This window comes from Pundamilia nyererei, unplaced genomic scaffold, assembly GCF_000239375.1.
Source record: "Pundamilia nyererei isolate P.nyererei 1_Seehausen unplaced genomic scaffold, PunNye1.0 scaffold00078, whole genome shotgun sequence".
NCBI classification, from domain to species: Eukaryota; Metazoa; Chordata; class Actinopteri; order Cichliformes; family Cichlidae; genus Pundamilia; species Pundamilia nyererei.
The window spans coordinates 738,447-761,883 of NW_005187479.1; the positions used below are offsets into that span (position 1 = coordinate 738,447).

Consider the following 23,437-nt stretch of genomic DNA (forward strand, 5'->3'; position numbering starts at 1 on the left):
GCTCCTCTGTTTTGTACCTCTTTCATCGTTAATCATACTGACTGAGCAGACCAGTGTGTATCATTGTTGTGTTTTTACATCAAGTATAAAACTAAATTAGCTGATTTTCTTGGTATCTTGCTAGTAAAGATAAGATGCTGGAATATTTTATTCCTTATCACTGTTGTCGTAACACTGCCCGTCCCCGGCATGGCTAATCACAGAAATGTTAAGCTCATAATCGTACAAAGGAAATTCAATAAGATGCGAATACAAATTTTAACTAAGCTTGTTCAGTACGTTTTTAAAACGATTATCCATTTAATTTTCTTAATGGATTCCCACATCCCCATCTCGCAAATGATCTCTCAAAGGAATCCAGGATAAGACTACATCTGCTGGGCGATGCAGTCCAAATCAAACTGTGTCCTAACAGTAGAGGCTAGAGAAGCTGTACATACTACTCTTAATTTATGGCCTGACGCTGTCCTGGTTGCAGGTTACAGAAGCCAGACGATAACAGTCCAGTGCCAAGGGTTATCTTGCTGCCAGGAGAGCACACACTGAACCAGTCAGCTCCTGCTTTGTTGCTGTGAGGCAGTCTTTCCTCACTAACACACCATGATATCAGGAGCATTTTGCATTATGGGATTCTATAAATGAGTCATTCGGTTTCACTGAAAATTTTCATTAATTTATATGCCAATTAGAGCAGAGTTTTAATGTAACTGTTGTTCCGCATCAGTGACTGCTCCTCTCTTTCTGTTATCTCCCATCTCACATTTATCATTAGCCTATTCTCATAACGTCTTTTGATGCCACATACTGACACATGAAAAATGTTGGTATTAGACTTAGTTAATAGTCCAAACTGTTTAATGTTTTATTCTATTCAAGCTTGAATGACTAAGCAGAGGGCAATTTTGCAAACTAACCTTGAGTTTGTCCTTCTCCTCAGTCTTGGGAAGCCATCATCAATTAAAAAGTAATATGCTCTGACTGTACAGGTAGAAAATTGTCCAGAACTTTTCTGACTTGTTCTATTAAAGTGTTCTTCCTGGAAAAGAGAGACTTTTTTCTCCTTACCATCACCAGCTGCTTGGGAATCATGAGGCTTCGCTTGATTACTTTTTGGTGATTTACACCTGGAAAGACCACTACTGTGAAAAAGGCTTTGTGCACTTCTTGATTTTTCAGTTTTTAAAAAATATTTTTCACAGTTGCATGTTTCACAGCACTGAAACAATTTTTTAAACAAAATGTATCCCAATTGCAGTTTTTAAGTGATGATTTAATTTATTAAGGGAAAAAGGTAAAACCTACCTGGCATGAAGAGAAAAAGAAGAGAAGAGAAAAGAAGAGTCCTTTAACTTCTATAACTGCTATAAAATCAAAAATATATCGGATTGACTTATAACCCCCCCCCCCCCCCCCCCACACACACACACACACACACTTTTTTGCTTCTTTGCAAAGTGAGCCAAGAGCTTAAACAAGCAGTCTAGTTTTATAAAGGCAACAAAATCCACCTACTGCTCCTCTGAAACTCACTGATTAACATTTTTGGGACCAGCTACAAGACAACTATCAGAGAATGCAGCTGGTCTTTGTGTTAAAGTGTGTGTCCCTGTTGTTTTGTGTTTCTGTTGGCCTAACATGAGCCCAAAACTATCTCCAACACTTTTGCATCTGGATGTTTCTGCATTTCAGTAATTTATCACTGTGGAATGCAAAGGCACACAGAACAAGCAGTGATGCAATCAAAACAGTTTCATGTAAAAATCAACCAGTGAATGTTTACACTGAATCTTTTGAGCCAAACACATTCTCTCTTACTCATCGTATTTAAATTGAGCCCATCTCTCACTTAAGATCGTCTTCTTGTGCACCTCTGGACTGCTTCGGACACAGCTGGCATTTTTAAATAACTCCTGGGAAGTCTTTTTCAGACCAATTTCACCTTGGGTCTCAAACTTTGGCAAATAAAAAATACCACCTTCTGTGTCAATCTGACCCGGCTTTCATGTTGAGATTCATCATCAGCTGCGATGAGAGCTGAGTCTCCGGCTATTACCCACAGATCAAAAAGCTGGTTTTAGTGAAAGCGTCTGCTGTGTCCAAGCCTGAAGGCGGTGCATCAGGTAAGAAGCTCAACCAGGAGCGTGGTCATCGTTTTTCTGACATTCACAGGGTTGTGCACCGTGAATGTGTCCCCCAGGGTCAGACTGTCAATGAAAGTTTCACTGTAACATCTGAGGTAGAACATTCAGCGGAAACAAACTGAAGTATACTGGGGGCCGTCACGCACTGACACAAAGTGCATTGAAAGGGAGTTTTTTTTTGGCCTCAGCAACAAAGTCTTTGCAGACCACCTACATTACTTTACTTTACTGGCTCCTTGTGACTCTGTCCTCATTCCCAAGATAAAAGTCAAATTAAAGAGAGCCTCAGCAAACGCGGTAGAGGACATTCAGATGCACAGGTATAAGTGGTTAAAACTGCTTCTGCACAGGCAGCAATCTACAGCTAAATTTAAATGAACGATGATTCCTGTTTTTTTATTTTGTGTGTAATTGTGAAGCCTTTTGATCACAGCTTGTGAGCTAAGCTGAGCTAAGCTTGATGGCGTCTCATCATAAACCAAGTAAATATGAGTCTCCCAGAATGTTGATTTATTACACTTTCTTTGCAAGCTCCTTTGACTACACTAAAGAGGTGATGTGACTTTGATAGTGATACTATAAATAAGAAATGCAAGACATTAGTAAATTAAAAGACCATGTTTGTGCTCTGACTGACCTTGGTGATTCCCTGGAGGAAAGCCTCCTTAGCCAGCTTGGCAGGGCCATCCAGAGACTTGCCGTCATCTTCCGGGCCCCAGCTGGCACTGTAAATGTGGATGTGCTGAGGGTTCAGGCTAAGAGACTGAGCCTCCACTACATCTGTCACCTCCCCATCCAACATACGAACTCCTATTAAAACAAAAACACAATGGAGGGTTTAGATAAGGTTACCGAAGAGAAAGTTATGAAGAAATAGTGACAGTGTGACAGACGGCAGAGGGAGTTGTGAGATACCTTAGAGACAAAACAGGCGTAAGTTGATAAAAAGAAAAAGAAGAAAAAAGTCAAGCGAATCAGTTAGAACGTAAATTTTCTTTCTCTTTTTTTCTCCAGCTGGAAAAAGAAAAACACAAGAAAACTGAAAACTGGAAAAACCAAGCTCTTCACAAGGAAACCAAGACTTCACAGAGTCTCAGTTTTAATGAGTAAGCACACAAAGCTCGCCCACGGATGCTGCTCTGGTGGATACTACACTATTTAAGCATCATGTAAACAAAACCCAGGGGGTTGTTAAACCAACCTTCCTGACCCCACCAAAACCTATAGAGAGGACAAGCAGAAGAATCCAAGAGTCCGCAGATGAGAGAAAGCCACACACGCACAGGTAAAAATGAGCTGAGAGTTTACAGAGCCTTCAGCAGTCTGCCGTGTCCACAGGGTAGCGCCGCATGTCACCTTTCATCATACCTGAACGCAAACCTGTCTGAGTCTTTGATGTGAGCAGCCTCAGATCATTCCTCTGAACATTAATAGCTGTAGAGAAGCGTGAAATAACCCACCCTCAAATAAGGTCCATTACTGTTAGAGGACCCCCGGACCTCAGAGGATACACTAAGACTGACAACGTCCCCGCATTAAGACTTCAATAATTCGTTCTAGCGAACCTGCCTAACCCTGTAGGAACAAACATACACCAGTGGGGATGTGACCAAGGCTGTAATTACAGAGTTGGCGCAGGCATTCAGTGCAACACGTCTTTGAATACTAAGCAGCCCGAAGCAAACGTAACTGCGCTAAACATGCAACATAAAGCACATTGTTTGCTCTGTGATCGTTACGCGAGGGCTGCACTGCAGCAGTAAAGGTAATTACTGTCGTAACAATTCTCATCAGCTTCCTGCGGCTTGATGATTCCTGAGTAAGACACTTGCGTGAATTCCCTGCAGCTTTATTAAGTCACAGGTAGCAGCTACCGGTGCAGCTATGAGTGTATGTGCAGGCACAAGGAAACCAAGTACAGTAGATGGAGAGGAAACACAGAGTCAGCTAAGTAGGATCAATTACAGGTTTTAAGTACTAATCGCTAATTATTACTCTGTAAGGACACACATATTTTAGCTTTAGCACAAACACGACTGCTTCTGCTCACACACGCATACCCACCCACACAAAAAACACACACAACTTGAGTGCTTGGGAGCGAATCACAGCTGTTTATAAGCAATCCACTGATGCCGTGACGTGAACAGATTCACAGAGGAATAATTTATGAGAGCGGGGCCAATGCGCAGCTCTGTCGAGAGATGAATGGTAATGAAGACAAAGAAGGAGAGTTATGAGTAACATCTGTGAACAGGCTGCTCAGGGCTCCACCGGCTCCGCTGAGTCTTGTTGGCTGCCATCATGGCATTGACAGATTGTTTGATGACAAAAGTTACTAAAGGCCTTCTTGGAATAATTTATCAAACACAAAAATATTCAGGAGGAAAAATAATCCTTCCAGACTTGATTTGTTTTCGCAGATTTAATTTGAATGAACTGCTCTACATACAGCATCTTTCTGTACGTATATCTGCACAGGCTGACAGCTTAATTACTGATTGGAAAAGATTCTCCCCAAAGAGTCTAATTTTGACTAACTTTCATATAAACATATGAATATGTATCAACAGTTTAACTAACTTTGGAAATCCGACTTGATTAAAATAAACAAATTAATTTTTAAAAATATTACGTTTTATGTGGAGAGCCAAATAAAGGTGGAGGGCAGCACAATGAAGGCACTGACACGAATTAAGAAAATCAGATTGAGCCTTTCATAAACATTGAACATGAAGCTAACCGCTTTAAATGCAGGGATGAAATCGTTGCAGTGACCATTTTATTTGTTTTACTGGAGCATAGGAGTTTTAATTAAGTCATGATCTACTTATTTCCAGGCAAGAAAAACTGCAGCAAATGATCAAAAGCAATTCATCTCACAGGCTTTGGATAAAGAACTATTCACTGCATAATACTGCCTATCGCTGCAGCACACTCTCACTTGTACATCTGAACAATACAGAGTCAGTCAGTCAGTAAATGAGAGTCAGTGGTCCAGAAAAAAACATTATGGATATTAGCTTTAAAATCTATCACTGGATCATTAATATAATGCGAAGCCTGAGCTGCTGCAAAATTGTCGTTCTGACACAAAACCCAAAGTCCCAGAGATCTTAGAAGAAAGACATTAACTTCCAAGTTATTAATGGTGAATGTGTATTTTGTTCTGTATCAGTTCTAAGTGAAATTATCATAAACTCATTTAAATGAGTATAATACTGATTAAACCTTCTGCCAAATGAAAAATATCAATCGTGTGCTTAACTCACCTCCAATTTTAGCATTATAGGCCACACCCACGCCACATACACCATTGTTTGCTGCAGCTGCAACTTCTCCTGCACACCGTGTTCCATGCCTGGCAAGAGAAAAGGTGAAAGTGAATGAAAAGATGGGTCATAAGAAAAGAAAAGAAAAGAACATTAAAAAACCCCCCACAAAGGCTCTGAAAGTTAAATAAAATTAGCGAAAATGGCAGTTAATGTTCCAGCTGTGCTGGATGTTTAAATAACAGGGCAGCTAAAGTATTGCTAAAAATAAATACGCAATCAAAAGAGAAACACAAGCCCATTGGCCCTCGTTAGAACTGCGGCACACGCATGTCTTACAGCTTTAACAATAGATGTCAAAAAGCCTGATATGCCTTTGACATTTAAGGGCTTCTCATTTAGACAGCCGTATAATTTAATACTTGTAACAACACAGAGAGCTGTAACCTCTGTGGTGAACCTGATGTGCAATTAGAACCATAAAGAACACATGAGATTTCTTTTCCACACAGCACGATAAGTATCAACAAGTGAAAAACTGTTGGGGTGCTTTATTAAAGAGGAGCTGCAAATATAGCATTCAAAAAAAAAAAGAAAAATTGTTCTGTGAAACAACTGAAATTGTGACTTAATAAATCCAACATGATGTTTGCGTGTTACTCTAATCGTACTTTTTGCACTTTCATTTTTAACGGTCTTAAACGCACATTTTTCTCCCCCTCAAGTTTCAGCCTCAAACGTTCGCAGTTGAGGTCTTCCTCTTTTCCTCCGACCTGACAGCTTGATATTCAGCATCCTTTTTCCAATTTCACTATCCCTCGTCTGCACATGTCCAAACCATCAGCCTTGCTTCTCTAACTTTGTCTCCAAACTGCTCAACCTGAGCTGATACACTATTTCTAATCCTGTCCACCCTGGTCTGAAACTCTCTTCATCTCCACAAAACTATCCACACACTCTTCCTTCAAGATTACTCCTACTCCATTTCGCTTCCTGTCCACACCATGGTGGAACAGTCTGAATCCACCTCAAACACTCCTGGCCTTGCTTCCCATCTACCTGGTCTCCTGAAAACGCATTATATTAATTTTCTTTCTTCAGATCATATCAGCCAGCCCTCGTCCTGTGCTACGGTCCTGACATTTAAAGTCCCTACTCTCACCTGCCTTTCCCATCTCCTCTTCCTTTGTCTTCAGCCAACAGCACGACAATTTCCACCGGTACCCTGCTGGCCAACTGCACCGGAGGCGCTTGTTGCTAACTAGTATGGAAATCTCATTCTTGATGATCCGCATGTTTAATTTGGCAAAGATTTTATACCAGATGCAACTCTGACCATTCATTCTTGGGTTCAGCGTGAGTGCACTGGCTGGGCCTCAAACTGGTATCTTGAACATAACAATGAATTCACTGTACTCAAATGGACTCCACAGTTACCAGATCTCAGCCAATAGAGCACTTTTGGGATGCGATAGAATCAGAGAATTTCATCATAGATGTATATCCGACTAATCTGCATCAACTGTGTGATGCTCTCATGTCAACATGGACAAAAATCTTTGAGGAATGTTTCCAAAACTTTTTTAGGGTCAAATCCTGCATTAGCAAGATGTATCTAATACAGTGTATAGTGTATATAGCAGTATACTATACTATAAAAACATGTACAAGTAGTATTAAACTCATTGTACATAATATTCAGACAGGACAACAGGCAGAAAAATCCTAACCCAGAATCACCAGTTTACCTAACATGCATAACTTTGGACCACAGAACGAAGCCAAAATGCCCGGAGAGAACTCTGTGCAGGCACATGGAGAACACGCAAATTCTACATAGTGAGGCCTCAGCTGGCAAGCAGATTCAAACCTTGGGCCTTCTTGCTGTGAGGAAACAGTGCTCAGGTACTGCATCACTCAATGTTTTAAGAAAAAAAAGTATTAGAAATATTTTCTTTTGTGACACAGGCTATAGGTCTTCCAGTCCGAAAAAAAGACTGAATAGAAACCTGAGGACAAGTACAAAAACCTGTCAAAAACTAACTTTACCTTTGACAGTCACTGGCCACAGGCCATCCAAATGAAATACGAGACTTTATCAATGCCCATGAATTATTCACAAAGTCCATCAATAATTCCTTGAACCAGTCTTGAGTTTCAGAGAAGAGACAGGTTGCCTATAGAGCGTAGTCTACATGTCAAATAGACCAAAACTTCACAAATGGAAACTATTCCAACCCCCTACAAACACACTTTATCAATATCTTTATTAGATCTTTTTCTATTATAAACAATGGCGAGTTTAATTGAAAAATGCAGAGCTTTGCATGATTCCAAGCAAAAAGGTAGTCATTACCGGAAAAGAATTTAATTTGTTTCATTGACTTTTGGGGAGAAGCAGTGTGATGAGATGGGAAACAGAAGTGAGCATTTGGCATATAAGACAGGTCATTAAGATTGTCTCCTGATTACAGTGCAGGTATCTGATTAGGAAGTGCAGTGTTTCACACCTGTCGGGGGGGATGTGTTGAGTGTATGTTATCAGAACAAAGCTAATTACATCCACAGCATTGACACACAGGAGCCAAAAATGACTTCCTTTTTGATCTCCTAACCTCGCTTATGATGAGCCAGAGGACAAAGTCGTTTCACAGGGCGGGAGTGTGGCTACACCTCCAGCTGAGATTCTGATTAGACTTTGTGTGGATCTGTGATACATTACCCACCCGCTAACTCGCAGTTTTGTTCACTCGGATATGTTTTAGCAGAGAATCACTGCTGTGTTATTACTTATTCCACCCATGTCGTTTTTGTGACAAAGTCACAATTTATAACAGAAAAAAGAATGATGTGGAAACCCAACCAAAAAAACCCCCAAAGCTGAACTTTGTTACAAATCATTCATTTTATGACCTAAGCTGTCAACTACAAACCTTAATGTGATTTTTAAACAAGCAATCAATTTGCGTAACAGGGATTATTTTTCACAGGCTCTTACAGAAGCACCTTGGCACATATGGCAGGATATAAGGCAACACAAATGCATTTAACAAGTTGTCATTGCTAAATTGAACTACACTGTTTTGCTCTTAACTAGTTTCATATTACATAAACAGCAGCACTCAGTTGGCACATTTAAAGAACCACACACACACACACACGGTGGTTCAGCTATCTTAGTGATGGCTGAACGACATCTCTAACCCGAACCATCCATCCATTTTTTTCCCGCTTATCCCAGCCTGAGCAGAGAAGCCCAGACCTACCTCTCCCCAGCCACCTCCTCTAGCACCTCAAATCAAATCACTTTTATTGTCACATCACATGTGCAGGTACACTGGTACAGTACATGCGAGTGAAATTCTTCTGAAAACCTCCTGGCCAGCCGAGAGATATCATCTCTCCAGCCTGTCATGTGTCTGCCCCGGGGCCTCCTCCCGGTGGGACATACCTTGTCAGATGCCTGAACCACCTCAACTGGCTCCTTTCGATGTGGAGGAGCAGCGGCTCTACTCTGAGCCCCTCCCAGATGGCCGAACTTCTCACCCTATCTCTAAGGGAGAGGCCAGCCACCCTTCGGAGGAAGCTCATTTCCGCTGCTTGTATCCGCAATCTCTTCTTTCGGTCATTACCCACAGCTCGTGACCATAGGTGAGGGTAGGGAAGTAGACTGACCAGTAAAATGAGAGCTTCACTTTTACGCTCAGCTCTCTCTTCACCACGACAGACCGGTACAGCGTCCACATCGCTGCAGCCGCAGCACCAATCCGTCTGTCGATCTCCGGCTCCCTTCTTCCATCACTCGTGAACAAGACCCGAGATACTTAAACTCCTCCACTTGAGGCAGGAACTTGTCCTGCCCCAACCCTAACCATCAAAAATTAATACCTAATCCTAACTCTCACCCTCAACCTAACCATAACCATAACCTAATTGTAAACCTGACACTAAAACCACATTTTGAGCCTCAAAATAGCCTTTAAACTCGTGAGGACCAACGTGTGTGTCCTCACAAATGACTGTTGGTCCTCACAAGTATAGTAGAATGCCAGTTTTGGTCTTCACAAAGATGTCTAAACAGGAACACACACACATGAGCTGAACTGCAATGTGTTAGATGGGGAGGCCATATCAGCAAAACACTTTATAACCCTTTATAACTTAAGCTATAACTTGCTACACAGACACACAAATCGGTCATCTTATTGTATCAGAGCATTTGCTATAGTAAAAGCTTGCAGCATAGTCTATAGTCTCAGCTGATCAGAGTGTGGGCTGTTGTTTTCTGTACAACAGGACATCTCTGTCTGCATGTGAAGTGGGGAGCAGACCTTTTAGTGAGTACCCATTGTCTAATCAGAGCACTAAAGAGGCACAGACCTGCCCACTCATTACATTTTAGCTCACAATTGCGTGTCTGACAAACGTCTCACTGGCTGGCTTTACAAGCTCGTCCACACAAATCAGTGTGTTATTATGTGCTGCGAGCGCAGAGTGGGTGTTGAATGGTGGCCGTCAGTCATTTCAGATCATACAAAATGGAGCCATAAGACCACTAGTGTGACTGCGACAATACCCGTTTCCACACAACAAAAGTATGAGTGAGAAGATTTTATGCTGATGGCAGATGCTAGGGTGTAGTTCTCTTTAATTACTGAGAAAGCTGGGCGATCAGTGCTAACCTGGCCCGACCTGCCACAAGTTAAATTCCTACATTTTTATATATTAAGGAACCAATTTAACATAAAACAATCATAGAAGAAATCTATATTTGAAAACATAAAAAACACTAAGTGCTTCTGCTGTAATTTAATGCAGCAGTGGGTCACTGCTACACACCAGTGTAGGCTTTAATGTGAAGGTATTCAATGCAGTTACTGATTTATGTTTTTGGAAATTAGACTTAAAAATTATAAATCCAACTCGCATTTGTTTGTTTTAACCTGACATTTTGCTACATATTAAAGCAATTTACAACTGTCCCTTTGCAGTGGTCATAATTTCCTAGGAGTGAGTAAAAATGAAGGGAGAACTAATTTTAAAAGAGATGTTTTGCTGTCCTTTATTACACAGGCCAGGGAGCGTGCCATTACCCGCAATGGCTAAGATCACACATCGTCAGCACTATGGACAGCCAGATGGCTTGGCCAAGAAAACACCTTGTTACATGCAGACATTTGCAGTTTAACTTCGCAAAAAAAAGCAGATTCATGTGCCAACTGTCACTGACGTTTGTTTAAAAAACAACAACAAAAAAACACACCACAATCCTTACGGGTCTTACGCCAAAAAGTCTGAGTTTTTGGCTTCCTTTAATTACATCAGCAAAACTGCTATGTTTTCATAAAACAATCATAGTATTGGATTTAAAAAGGTCCGGGATTCTGAAAAGGGAATTTTAATTAGCGCTTTATATTAATGTCTCCACTGCCTTTAGTGGTAAATATCGGCATGCACATGCTGTTGTTTGGTCCACAGCATCACAAAACAGCCTTTACGCTCCAGACAGCACATATCCTCAGACCATGGAGCCACAGATGTGATGCCAGGCAGGGGATTCAGCCAAGCGCGGCAGAGTGCACAGAGAGCCAGAGGCCTGAGAAGACTTTTATCGAGAGGCTGTGCACACCAAAATGTAAATGCTTCGAATACTGTCTGCATATTCACATGCACATAGAGCGGCTGATCTGGATCGAATTCAGCAAAAACAGCCAGACAGCTTAATATATCCAGGGAGACTCAGACGTGCCAGAGCACACAAAAGGGTTTATGATGAAGCCACAATTTTATCTTTCAAATGTCCATGAAATTAAATGATTTCCGAGACACTTTACTGAATGCCTCCATTCTATATCCATTTAAAATAGATTGGAAGAGTCGTCGGAGACGTGTCAAGTAGCGAGGGTAGGTGTAAGTGTAGTTTCAAAAGTAGGTAAAAGTTGACGTTTGCACAAAAGATGTGACGAGACAATGAAACACTTTCAAAACGGTTCACTCTGCAGAGAGACAATCACACTAAATAAATCACTGCTCTGTGAACTGGTGGATGTCAGAAGCTACATACATTGACTAAAATAAGCTTAGAATAAGAAAAGACCAAACAAAGCTTAGATAAAAGGCTGTTGAAGTAGAAAAGCTCTGTTTACACAGCCAATGTGACCCCCCTTATCTTATCAGAAGAAGCAAAAGGGACAGAGAGAGGTAATGCTTTTATCTGTCATCCTCAGGACAAGGAACCATTTTTGGGAAAGTCAATGCCCTGTCATTTGTTGGAGAATTTAGACATCTCCACCTCGGACTTAGGAGTCAATAACATCATGAAATGTACTGTATATAAAGAATGCAACAATAGCAACTAACATAAAAGAATTCTGCAAAAGAAAACTCTTCTTAGATGTGACAAATACAGCGTAAGAATCTTAGCTTTGCCACCATCACAACTTTTAAAACTGTCTTTGCTTTGAAAAGAAAACTGCAGTCGTGAGTTCTCAGAATCGGCTCTGAGCAAAAGAATGACAACACCACGGACCGCAAGTTTGATACCATCATGGGGAAGCTCGCGGTACTCCAACGGGAGATTGAGAGACCAGTATCGGAGTGTTAAAGATGAGTTGTTGCAAAAGAAAAATCGCCATCATAATCCGGCTGGAGCCGAACAAGAACTCCCTGATAACGACTGTGTTGAGTCTGTTCCTTCCCATTCCATGCAATGCCACCTGGGTTGGCTGGAAGACTGTTTACTTAGCCTAGCAGGGCGAAGGACACTGTCTCAGCTGAACTATGGGCACGCACACACATACATATACTGATAAGCATTCACTGACGCATCACCCTCCCTACCCTGGATCCAACGCCACCTCCAACGCTTACCTCCCCTCTGATGTGGACATCGGGTCAGCTGGAGGCGCAGTCGAAAGATTGCAGCGGTCCCAGATCAGATGTACACACTGGAACACTTTCCCATGTTGCTTGTCGGTGTTTATTGTGCTATGGTGTGTTGATATCTGTGCATTCCTGTATTATCCTTCTGTGTTACACATTTCGATGTTTTTTCCTCGCTACCTAGCCTGACCTGTCTCCCCAATGTGATGTTTGTGTATTGTATGTACGGTCGGCAAGGTCTGTCATCTCGGTTGTGGGCAAAAGACCTGCAACTGACAAATAAAGGCTATCTCAAAAAAGGTGATGGTTTAGTGAGCAGATGGAAGAGGTTACATTTTATGCCAATGCATTTTATTCATTTTAATAACCCCCAAAGGAAATCCACTAATCACAGTGGTCAGCTGCTCACACACACATACTTTATTAGGTAGATTTTTCTAGTACCAGGTTGCCTAGATGCAACGAGTTGCAGTGATACGATCGGCTGATTAGATATTTGTGACAACAAGCATCCAATAGGTATACTTCATAAAGTAACCAGAAAGTGTATATGTGTTTGCACTTAGTACAGCTTTGGTTTCAAAGGTGGGCATGATGCAGAATACTTTACAGACGGGGTTCTGACGCTCACACAGCTCTGTGTTAGATTCCACCAGCTGATATGACCATGACCCTGACTAAAAGAATGTGACAACAAGAAGTTTATAAAAGGTTTATCTTAATAGAAAAAAACATGTTTCTGCAGATTTCTCATTTTGCTTTTACCTTGAACGAAACCAAGGTGGTTACTTGGACACAAGGACCTCTTGGTGACCAACTTCAGTTCTTGCTGGGGGCTTGGAGGAGTGCTGTTAAATTTTTTGGCCAATCAGGAATGGTAAAATATTATCACTGTATCTTTCCCCCCCTTCACATTAACTAATTAACAAAACTAATGAACAAACTTAAAGGGATGCTTCAATAATTTAGCAATATTCTTGCAAGCTTACATTAAGAGTACTCTGGTAACCTTAGAACAACAAAAGACATTTTATTACTGAAACATAATCCTGCCAAATCACTCGACCCGATCTAGTCGTTTACCATTTTTAGAGTCGTCCAGGTAATACTGTGGCAATGAGCAAGAGAAAGACACTAATCCCTACAGCACCGTAATAATCACATATTTCAAGACTCATCAAACCAAATATTTAAATGTGTTAAACGGTTTTCAGTTTTTGTTACTGCAGGTTCTAGTATTAATGTTTAAGACAGTTCTGATGTTGGCTTGTTGAAGTGAAGGTGCAACCTGGAAGTGTCTGCAGGGCAGCCATAGTAAGAGCTGGTGAAATTCTCTAAATACTAAAGGGAGGTCCTTCAGTTTTTCCTTCATTATCTCTCTGAACACTGACTAGAGCCTATACCATCCTTTAGAAGAAGGATGGTACACAAAATTAAGCAGCTTGAAGCCTATATAGACCTATAAAATTTTTTTAATTTTGGTGATAAATTTATATTTTCAACTGGGCTTTACATCTGTATCATGCAACAAACGCATATGGAAAACTATCGAGCCATCCAAAATAAATGCAGTTGGCTTCTCTGAGCACTACTGATGCCTCTTACAATCCTAATGAATTATCCTCACATCTTTCTCAGAAAAGAAAATGAACAGGCTGCTGGTCGGCTGCCTGGCTGGTATGGCTTTGCCTTTCAGTGCTGACAAGAAATACTTTCTCGTAAACGCACTTTGAATCGAATCTGTTCCAACGCCGAGAATCTATGTTTACAAATGGTAGATGAATGTGACCACACATACACATTCAGTTTGTGTTTGAATTCTGTTACGCAGAGGATGTGTGTCAGAATATGCATCATCAAGTGAGACTAATGTCTAACGAATGCTTGGCTAAACTGTAGGATCTGAGTCTTGGCATTGCTCAGTTGGTTTTAGAGGGACCGAATAGGGTCCGTTCATTGTAGCTGCCAAAAGGATTAGGCTATTTTCTGCTCTACTCAACTCAGCTCAGCTGTGGCCTTAGGCAGGTCTGTTCAAATGGTTACAGTGGAGTGAGAAGTAGAAATAGCTTCATTGTGTGGATGAACACAGAGGTTCTTGAAGCTTTGTAGAGGAGATCAGATGAGCTTGTTTAATATTTCACGTTTTAAACCCTTGGCATTGAGTAAACATGCATTGAATCCTTTTCTTGTCTGCCTTCTTATAATGATGGCAGCCAATACAATGGACAGAAGGCAGGGAAGTATGTTGGGGTAGTTGACTGTCCATCAGAAGGAAACTTTAAATAGTCTGTAACTAGACTGATATTCATAGGCAACATATCTATAGGCAATTCACACTTTCTAATCCAACTCACTTGGATGTCTTTGTGTGGGAGGAAACTTATGTGGAGTTGGAAGGAAATACATCTTTTTTTAGGAAGAAGAAGAGGACGAGATATCAAAATGCCCATTTTGTTTGTACTAAGAAAGAAAGTGTACTTTATTGGTCCCCGTGGGGAAAATCGCTCTCTGCATTTAACCCATTCACTCAGTGAAGCAGTGGGCAGCCATTGGGCGCCCGGGGAGCAGTGTGTAGGGACGGTACCTTGCTCAGGGGTACCTCAGGGTAGCTGTTCAGGGGAATCGAATCCCCGACCTTCCGATCATGGGGCCACCACTCTACCTACTGAGCTATCCCTGCCCCTGTGACTGTTCAGTAGCATTGTAACAATCCAGAAACCCATCGTCTCCTCAGCTGACTCAGCCTTCTGGAGCAATAGCTAATTTCCCACTGTAACCTGGATATCTGGCTCAAGACAATGATTATTGTTTAAGATGCAGAGGAATTTCAAAAAGCTAACAAAAACCTAAATCGTTGTCAGACGGTAATTCATGGTTGCTAGATTGCATTTCAGCAAATGCAATCCCTCTGTTCTTCTCGACAAGGACTGCTTACCTGCATGTAACCAACTCCTCCTGAAATTTGTTTCCTAATAGTATTCTGATTACTTGAGGACTAATGGTGGACAAAAAAAAAAAAACTACTTGTCTTTCCATACAGAGTCTGCATATGCATATATCTATTAATAGAGATTAGACAAGTGCTACTTCCCCTGCCCTAAAAAAATCATCATTAGCAATGTGGTGGAAGAGGAAATGGGACTCTTAATGTTGCTATCGTAGCTTAAAACGAGCCTAACCAAATGATGGAGTAACTGAAAAGACAATAAATGAAAAATAGTGCAGTGTGTCTCTAAACAAATGACATAAAATCATCTGTGCAACAAAGCACATTTAAAGGATTTTAAATGCATTTATACTAATAAAAGTAACTTTGTATAAAAAAGCAAAAAGCTTCACCCTGAATAGCATGTTAAACTGGACTTCCTCCACTTACTGCAAACACAACTGGTCCAAAATCAGTCTGTCACTGTATGTCTATTAAACAACACACCGAGAGAAAAAAAAAGTGATATTGATTGAGTCGAGGTGATCAGTAATGTCTCATAAATTATGAACCTGGCTCACCACCTCCATAAATTACCCATTTAAAATGTTTACAAAACAGCAGCTTCATACTGCAAGAAGCTTTTCTTTAGCAAAAGTAATATCTTCAAAACAGAAAGCCAGAGGATTCAGGTTTAAGAGTGGGTTCTCTGCCAACTTCACCTCTTGCAAGCCTGCCTGGCTGTCAGGAAAATAAACAGGCTTTCCCCAGCAGAATAAACAGACAAGGGAAAGGAGAATTACAGTATTCAGGCTAGATAGAGGCTGGCAGCATTCTAAACAATAATTGATAAACTCGGTGTAAACAGAACACAGCATTTATCTTCAGCATGCAATGGGCCAGAGCAAATAGGAGAAAATAAGGTTTTGTGCACATGCCCCCTGCAATTTTTAAAAAATATTTCTTTATTCATCCCACGATGTTTCAGGTAATGTCCAAGTCTGATAAAACTTTTGGTAAATTAGTAGCAAACTTTGGTTGTTTATTTACTCGGCACAGAGTATACAGTGGGGCAAAAAAGTATTTAGTCAGCCACCGATTGTGCAAGTTCCCCCACCTAAAATGATGACAGAGGTCAGTAATTTGCACCAGAGGTACACTTCAACTGTGAGAGACAGAATGTGAAAAAAAAAATCCATGAATCCACATGGTAGGATTTGTAAAGAATGTATTCGTAAATCAGGGTGGAAAATAAGTATTTGGTCACCTCAAACAAGGAAAATCTCTGGCTCTCACAGACCTGTAACGTCTTCTGTAAGAAGCTTTTCTGTCCCCCACTCGTTACCTGTATGAATGGCACCTGTTTGAACTCATCATCTGTATAAAAGACACCTGTCCACAGCCTCAAACAGTCAGACTCCAAACTCCGCCATGGCCAAGACCAAAGAGCTTTCGAAGGACACCAGGAAAAGTATTGTAGACCTGCACCAGACTGGGAAGAGTGAATCTACAATAGGCAAGCAGCTTGGTGTGAAAAAATCAACTGTGGGAGCAATCATCCAAAACCTCCTTCCATCAGTGAGAACTTTGAAGATGAAACGAGGCTGGGTCTTCTAACATGACAATGATCCAAAACACACCGCCCGGGCAACAAAGGAGTGGCTCCGTAAGAAGCATTTGAAAGTCCTAGAGTGGCCTAGCCAGTCTCCAGACCTCAACCCCATAGAAAATCTGTGGCGGGAGTTGAAAGTCTGTGGTGCTCGGCGACAGCCCCAAGACATCACTGCTCTCGAGAAGATCTGCATGGAGGAATGGGCCAAAATACCAGCTACTGTGTGTGCAAACCTGGTAAAGACCTATAGTAAACGTTTGACCTCTGTTATTGCCAACAAAGGTTATGTTACAAAGTATTGAGTTGTATTTTTGTTATTGACCAAATACTTATTTTCCACCCTGATTTACGAATAAATTCTTTACAAATCCTACCATGTGGATTCATGGATTTTTTTTTCCACATTCTGTCTCTCACAGTTGAAGTGTACCTCTGGTGCAAATTACTGACCTCTGTCATCATTTTAGGTGGGGGAACTTGCACAATCGGTGGCTGACTAAATACTTTTTTGCCCCACTGTACTTGTAAACATGTACACTAATAGGGGAAGGAGAAAGAACACATGCACACTAATCAGACACATGCGGACTGCACTATTGTTTGACTTAAAATAACTTCTGAAAAACGCACTTGACATAGCAGCAGTTCAACCAATGCCAATTCCACAAAATGCTGTGCTATAAAATGTCTCGTAAGCAAAGTCAACGCAGCCAGGTACGACCTGCTGTGTCAAACACTATAACAGAAGCATTAAAGCAGACAACACATCAGGAAGCCGTCTACTTTGATTTGTACCCTCCTTCAGCTTTGATTTTTCCTGCATCAGCCTCCAAAGACACAGATTTATTACCTCCATAAAGTCTTAGATATGCATTCAGCCTATGTACAGAAGGGATATAGATTTCCAAATAACAGGACGGGCATTTTTATTTGCATTCGGGCACAAAAATAAGGTTCATTTCAGGCCTTAGCCACTTGTCTTGGCCAAGGACACAGTGCCTGCAGATGGTATTTAACTCTTTTCCTTCTTTCTGGTGTTCAGTCCAAATTTAAATTGGATTGAGCTATGTTTTCAGCCGCTAAGTACATAATAAGACCCAAAGACATAAAAATGTTTTCAGTTGTATTGACAGTAAAACACAAACATTTTGCCTCCGCAGCGAGTGACCTTTCACCTTTCTTTCTCTAAGTATAATTAGGTGAAGTAAAGGTAACATCATGAATTAACTACCAACGCAACTTTCACATGATTAAAGAAAAAAACAAACAAACCTCAGTTTATTTTCTGTCTGATCATCAAAGAGCTTCAAAGAATTGCTCTTCTGCATACCTAGGGTGCAACAATTGGCTTTGAACTTGAGTTGCTGTTGTCTTATTAGCTTATCAGCTCGAAGCAGTCTGCCCATTCTACCATGAACTCTGGCATCAACAAGGCAGTTTTACCCAGAGAAATGCCGCTCACTGAATATTTCCTCTTTTACAGATCATTCTCTTTATACCTCAGTGTTTCTGAAATACTAGGACAAGCACATCTGGCATGAACAACCATATCTATTTCTAAGTCACCCAAATCACCCCTATTCGCCACTCTGATGCTCCATTTGAACTTCAGCATGTTGTCTTGACCATATGTACCGGGTTGCTGACTAGATATTTGAGTAAATAGCTAAACAGGTACGCCTAATGAAGTGGCTGGTGAGTGCATGCATGATCAAAAAACCTTTAAAGAGAATATGTGTAAGAATAGACACTCTCTTTAATGTGTTATCTGCAAGCAATCAAGTAGGAAACTGAAGGAGCAGGAAAAAAGAGCCCCAATAAAAGTTACATACTACTTTACCTCTTAAAAAATGTAACGCATCCCGCAGCCATCTGATGCAGGGGGTGTCTGCCCAGCCCCCAGTAATGTCAGAACAAATTAATAATTTAATTAAAATAATTAAAACGCAAGGCTTGTGCAGAACGGGTACAATTACATTCCTCTAGTCTGTGTCTTTTTGCTGAAGAAGTGCTTTCATGATCAGAGAAACAAATAGCCACGTTCCACCAAGGACAGAGCAATTTATTGGGGCAAGAGAAGCATGCAAACACTTTTCTTGGTCTTTCTCATTGCCATCATCCAGATTAGCCACTAAACCTTTAGCCTTGAGTTTAACCATTCAGTATTCAGAGGATGATGGGTTGATTTGTAATCAAGGACATGAGGCTGTTTAGCATGCCAGTCATTTTCTGATAAAGACTGTCACTACACACTCTCCCATGCAGGCATATGGATCTCAGTTAATGAAGCCCTGTGAAAGGTTCTCTATAGGAGATAACAGCTCTCCACAGGGAAGTTAGAGAAACAGAGTATATTGTATGTGGGTGGCTGAATACATTTGAAGAAGAGGGGGCAGTAACCAGGTGAGCTGAATTGCCTGGTTATGCATACTGTATGTGCCTTGGGAAACTCAAACCTTTCTCTTCATTTGTCTTTATTTGTTTTTTGTTGGGAAAAAAATGAATATAAGCTGTTATAAACAAAACGAAAGAGAATAATGAATCACCACAAAATTAAAACGTTGAAAATCTGCACGGTAGTGTGTAGTTTCGACGTGTGAATAATAGAATGATATGAATGTGGCTGCATTTAGCGAGAGCTTGCCAAGAGAGTGATCTACTGAATTATCCTTAATTTTTACCTTGTCAAGAATTTAGAGGTGGGGGGAAAATACATAAAATCAGGCTAATCTGATTGCTATATAGTTACTCACTCAAAATATGAATGTTTTTAAAACGCATATATCTCAATTCTGGCAAAAAACAAACAAACAATATTACAGCACAGAAAAAGAAGTAGCTTCGTTTTACAAAAGAACCAAGGTAACACTAATTATAATGTTTGCAAAATAATTATTGCACGTTTGAGTGACAACACCAGCAAGAGGCTGAAATGCTCATCTACAAAATATGAGTGTCAGTTATTTGATGTTTTAATAGTGCTACTGCTGCTGTCCAATCAAGCAGCTCATCTGTAAATGACACTGAATATCCTGCAATATGATAACATTATTGTTATACTTTGTGCATTTTTCTTTAGCAAAGAAAGCCTACGAATTCTCTCTAATTTTCTTCATTCAAGATGTTTACCGAGAGGCTGATGCTACAGCTAGCATTAGTGTTCTGTCTAGATAATAAAGCTAAAAACTTACGTAGCTGCATGTGTTCCCTCACATAAAGCAGAGCTAAAAATCAATATCGAAAATCGATAAAGAACCAGATGGATCAGCAGAATCAATAGTGACACTGGTGTCAATAAAATCGTAACAATCCCAACTCCTAAAATGGAAATTGCTTAAAACGTTCTAGGTTGAGAAATACCTGAAGTTACAGTGTGTAAAATTTCACCACTAGAGGTCAGTAGATTACAGACTGCAGTTAACTGAGCTCTTTTTTTTCTTACATGAGTGCACAATTCTAGTTACAGTGGCTGCTGTAGGACAAAAAGTAAATGTAGTCGGCCAGTCTCCTCTTTATCTCATCTGTCCATATGTGTCCACATCTGTTTACCCCGGAGGAAGCTGTAAAACTTTGTGAAAGGAGTCGTCAAGTCGGTGAAACTCACTTCCACCCGATGAGAACAATAGGTGAGTTGTTGGGGATAACCTGAACTTTTCTGTAGCTAACCACTGCTGCTTTTGCCGATGTTAGCTGCTGTTAGTAAAGTGGATCTAACATTGGTTGACTTGGACACTTGGCAAATAAACTCTCATACGATGTGAAAATGTAATCAAACTGTTTATCAGAGAGAATGTGCACATTGAGTTGACACTTGAGCTCAACATTAGCTTGCATAATGCTGTTTAACTGGCTCAGTGTCAGCTGTCGGGAGACAGGAGGGGGTCACGTGTCTGATCTGCTGACAATAAGTAATTGTGACAATATTGGGAATAAATAAACATTTTTATGCAGATTTTCATGTGGTACAGTCCTGACTTTGGTTCAGGAGTCGAGGACTGAGATGAAGAGGATTGGGATGATGTTTTCTATAGATGCTGATCACGTTGTCTCTTTCCTTCTTGTTTTCACTTCTTTGGTGGAGGGGACCTCTGCGCAGATGATGAAACATAGATATCACCTTGAATCTGAAGGTGCAGACATGAATTAAAATTTGCCTCCACAGTAGGCGAATGCCTACGTGTTCTCTTCTCCTCCACCTTTGACATATTATGTATGTGGCCGATCTCTAGCCACATACATAAAACCCGATTAGGCTGAAGGATGATGTCCATGTAGGACATTGTTATCAAGTGGTCGAGATGGACTTCAATCATATTACGCATCATATTTGTGAATTATGTTTCACAAAATGTTTTATGTTTTGCAGTGCATAACGTTTTCAATAGTCGTCTCTTTTTTTAATGTCAGTCACATCAAATGTAAAAATGGCATATACATTAACCTTGCTCAGCCTTTACACAATTGATTTAAATTACATTTTCTAGACTGTCCTAACATTTGTGTAACCAGTGTTACCGTGTATCATTATGGGCCCAGCTGGAATTTCATTAGAATCTTTCACAAATACAAAATGTATTAAAACCGTGCTGCGATAAATTTTCATTAAAACTCTCCTTATTCACAGCTGGACTGATAAATATCCATGCCGTTATCAGAATTAATACCCCGATTCTGATAATGATGAACACAAATATTTTATTGATGAAGCACAAATGAATTACTGGCCTTCAACTAAACATGCACTCCCCTCCAAGAATAACTGCCAAGTCAAGACAGAGCATCTCAATAGAAAAACGCCTGAGATGAGAATTGAAAAATCAGCCTTGCGTGTCATCAGTACAAATGAACTGGCCTCCATGACTCTGGAAAAATGCCTTCCTCCGAGTCTCCTCTGCTTTTTGTTGTCCTATGAATATATTCATATAATCTCCTTGTGAGGGGGTTGTGAGCATTACTCACTGTCAGCCTGCATTGCTTTGTGGAGATTTGCATAACTCATTGGATATAATTTGTCCACAGGTCACTCCAAACACCAAAGCTCCACACTGTAGACACAAAGACACACCCTTACTATTCATTTTATGCTCAGAAATTGATCCAATGTAAGATAATTACTCTAGCAGCTCTACCGACAGCAGCAGTAGAACGTGTGTAAGTGCAAACCCATGCATTTCATGTTTTTATTATGTTTGGAAAGTATAAGCATGGTGCGGTTTGGGAGCTGTAGTAAACCAGAGTCAGAGAGCAATCCCCTCCAGTAGTGCTTTGTTCGATCAGCACGACAGAGTGGGATCTACGATACACTGACAGGAAAGGCTGGATTCGCTCTGCATGGCTGCTCAAGCTGTCGGCAAGGACAAGAAACAGGCGTCTGTGCAAAAATTGCAGATGCCAGCCTCTTTCAAGATGAATAAATATTGCAGATGAACAGATCATATTTTGGATGATAACAGAAAAAAAAACAAGCAAAACTAGACGAACAACAGAAGCTGCTTAAAGTGACAAACGTCAAAGCACCAAAAAGCAACTGTAAAGAAGGAGATTTATTTTAACAGCTTTTAATAATTTCTTTTAAAAACAACAACAACTAAAAAAACATTAAGCCCATTGGGCCTTTCATTCTGACCAACTGTAACTGGAAATACTATCCTTTGAAACAAAACTAACAAAGAAAAACAACCATACAACCACAAAAAGACTTAGTGGCACGAAAAGAGAGAGATTTGAGACAAATCCTGCTGTGCATTTCAGAGGCGGGATGCAGCTTCTCATCTGCTCCAGGGGGGATTGGACAAAAGCAGAGGACCATGGCGTTTTGAGAAATGGGGAGAGAGGAGGGGATGAGCGATAAGGATTCATTCTTGCTGACGCTTTAGTGTTCCATCAATAAATTGGGACAAACATGTTTTCATGTGATCGCCAAAGACTGGAAGGGGAAAAAATGGTCTGTATTTGTATTTGGGAAGAGCATGAGTCAATGGGGGGCAAGTAAACAAGAGCTGTATTGGCAACAAATAAGTGCTATTTTGGTGGTGGGGCGTTATGGGCTGGATTGATGCTACAGCAACTTGAGTTGTGTGCTGAAGCAAGAAAAAAGGGGAACAGTCTTTCAAGAGATTTCAGAATGACTGCACCTATACTTCCACACTTAAATAATTGGTTTCTGAATGCAAATGCCTGAGCCAAAAGCACTGGACCCAAAGCGGAATCCACTTTCTTTCTCACCAGTCCCTGATAACTACAGCTTTCAGGGAGCGAAATATAACTAATAAAACAAGAGGTGGACAGTCTATTCCAAATTATTTAATCACTAAATAAAAATTGGTATTTCAAGTTTGCTAGCACATTACCTGTTCTCATTTCGTTGTGTATATCTTGGTTGAGGGTCAGTATCTCCATCATTTACGTCATAGCTGGCCTCAGGGTCCTAAAAGAGAAATAAGAAAAGGTTATGACACCAATCAAGTGATTTTACATTTCTTTTAAAGAGCTCGCTTAATTGTTTTTTCCTCTGTGACTAAATGTTAAAAAAAAAAACAACCTGAAAAGCTGTCGGTCGGACCTTTTGTGTGCACAAGGGTTTTGGATGATTTTGATACAGCTA

The 23,437-nt window shown here is 40.6% G+C and overlaps 1 protein-coding gene across 3 annotated transcripts in view; it reads right to left on the minus strand.

Moving 5' to 3' along the window:
- Positions 1-23,437, minus strand: part of furinb (furin (paired basic amino acid cleaving enzyme) b) — a 95,136-nt gene that overhangs the window by 17,392 nt on the left and 54,307 nt on the right. For 2 of the 3 annotated variants that reach the window (XM_005737652.1, XM_005737653.1), the window contains exons 6-9: positions 23,375-23,434; positions 23,184-23,260; positions 5,414-5,502; positions 2,779-2,951 (exon numbers count right to left, since the gene is read on the minus strand). In XM_005737652.1, the coding sequence (XP_005737709.1) occupies positions 2,779-2,951; positions 5,414-5,502; positions 23,184-23,260; positions 23,375-23,434 (399 nt within the window). The remainder of the gene's footprint in view (positions 1-2,778; positions 2,952-5,413; positions 5,503-23,183; positions 23,261-23,374; positions 23,435-23,437) is intronic. The other variant, XM_005737654.1, reaches the window with a different exon arrangement.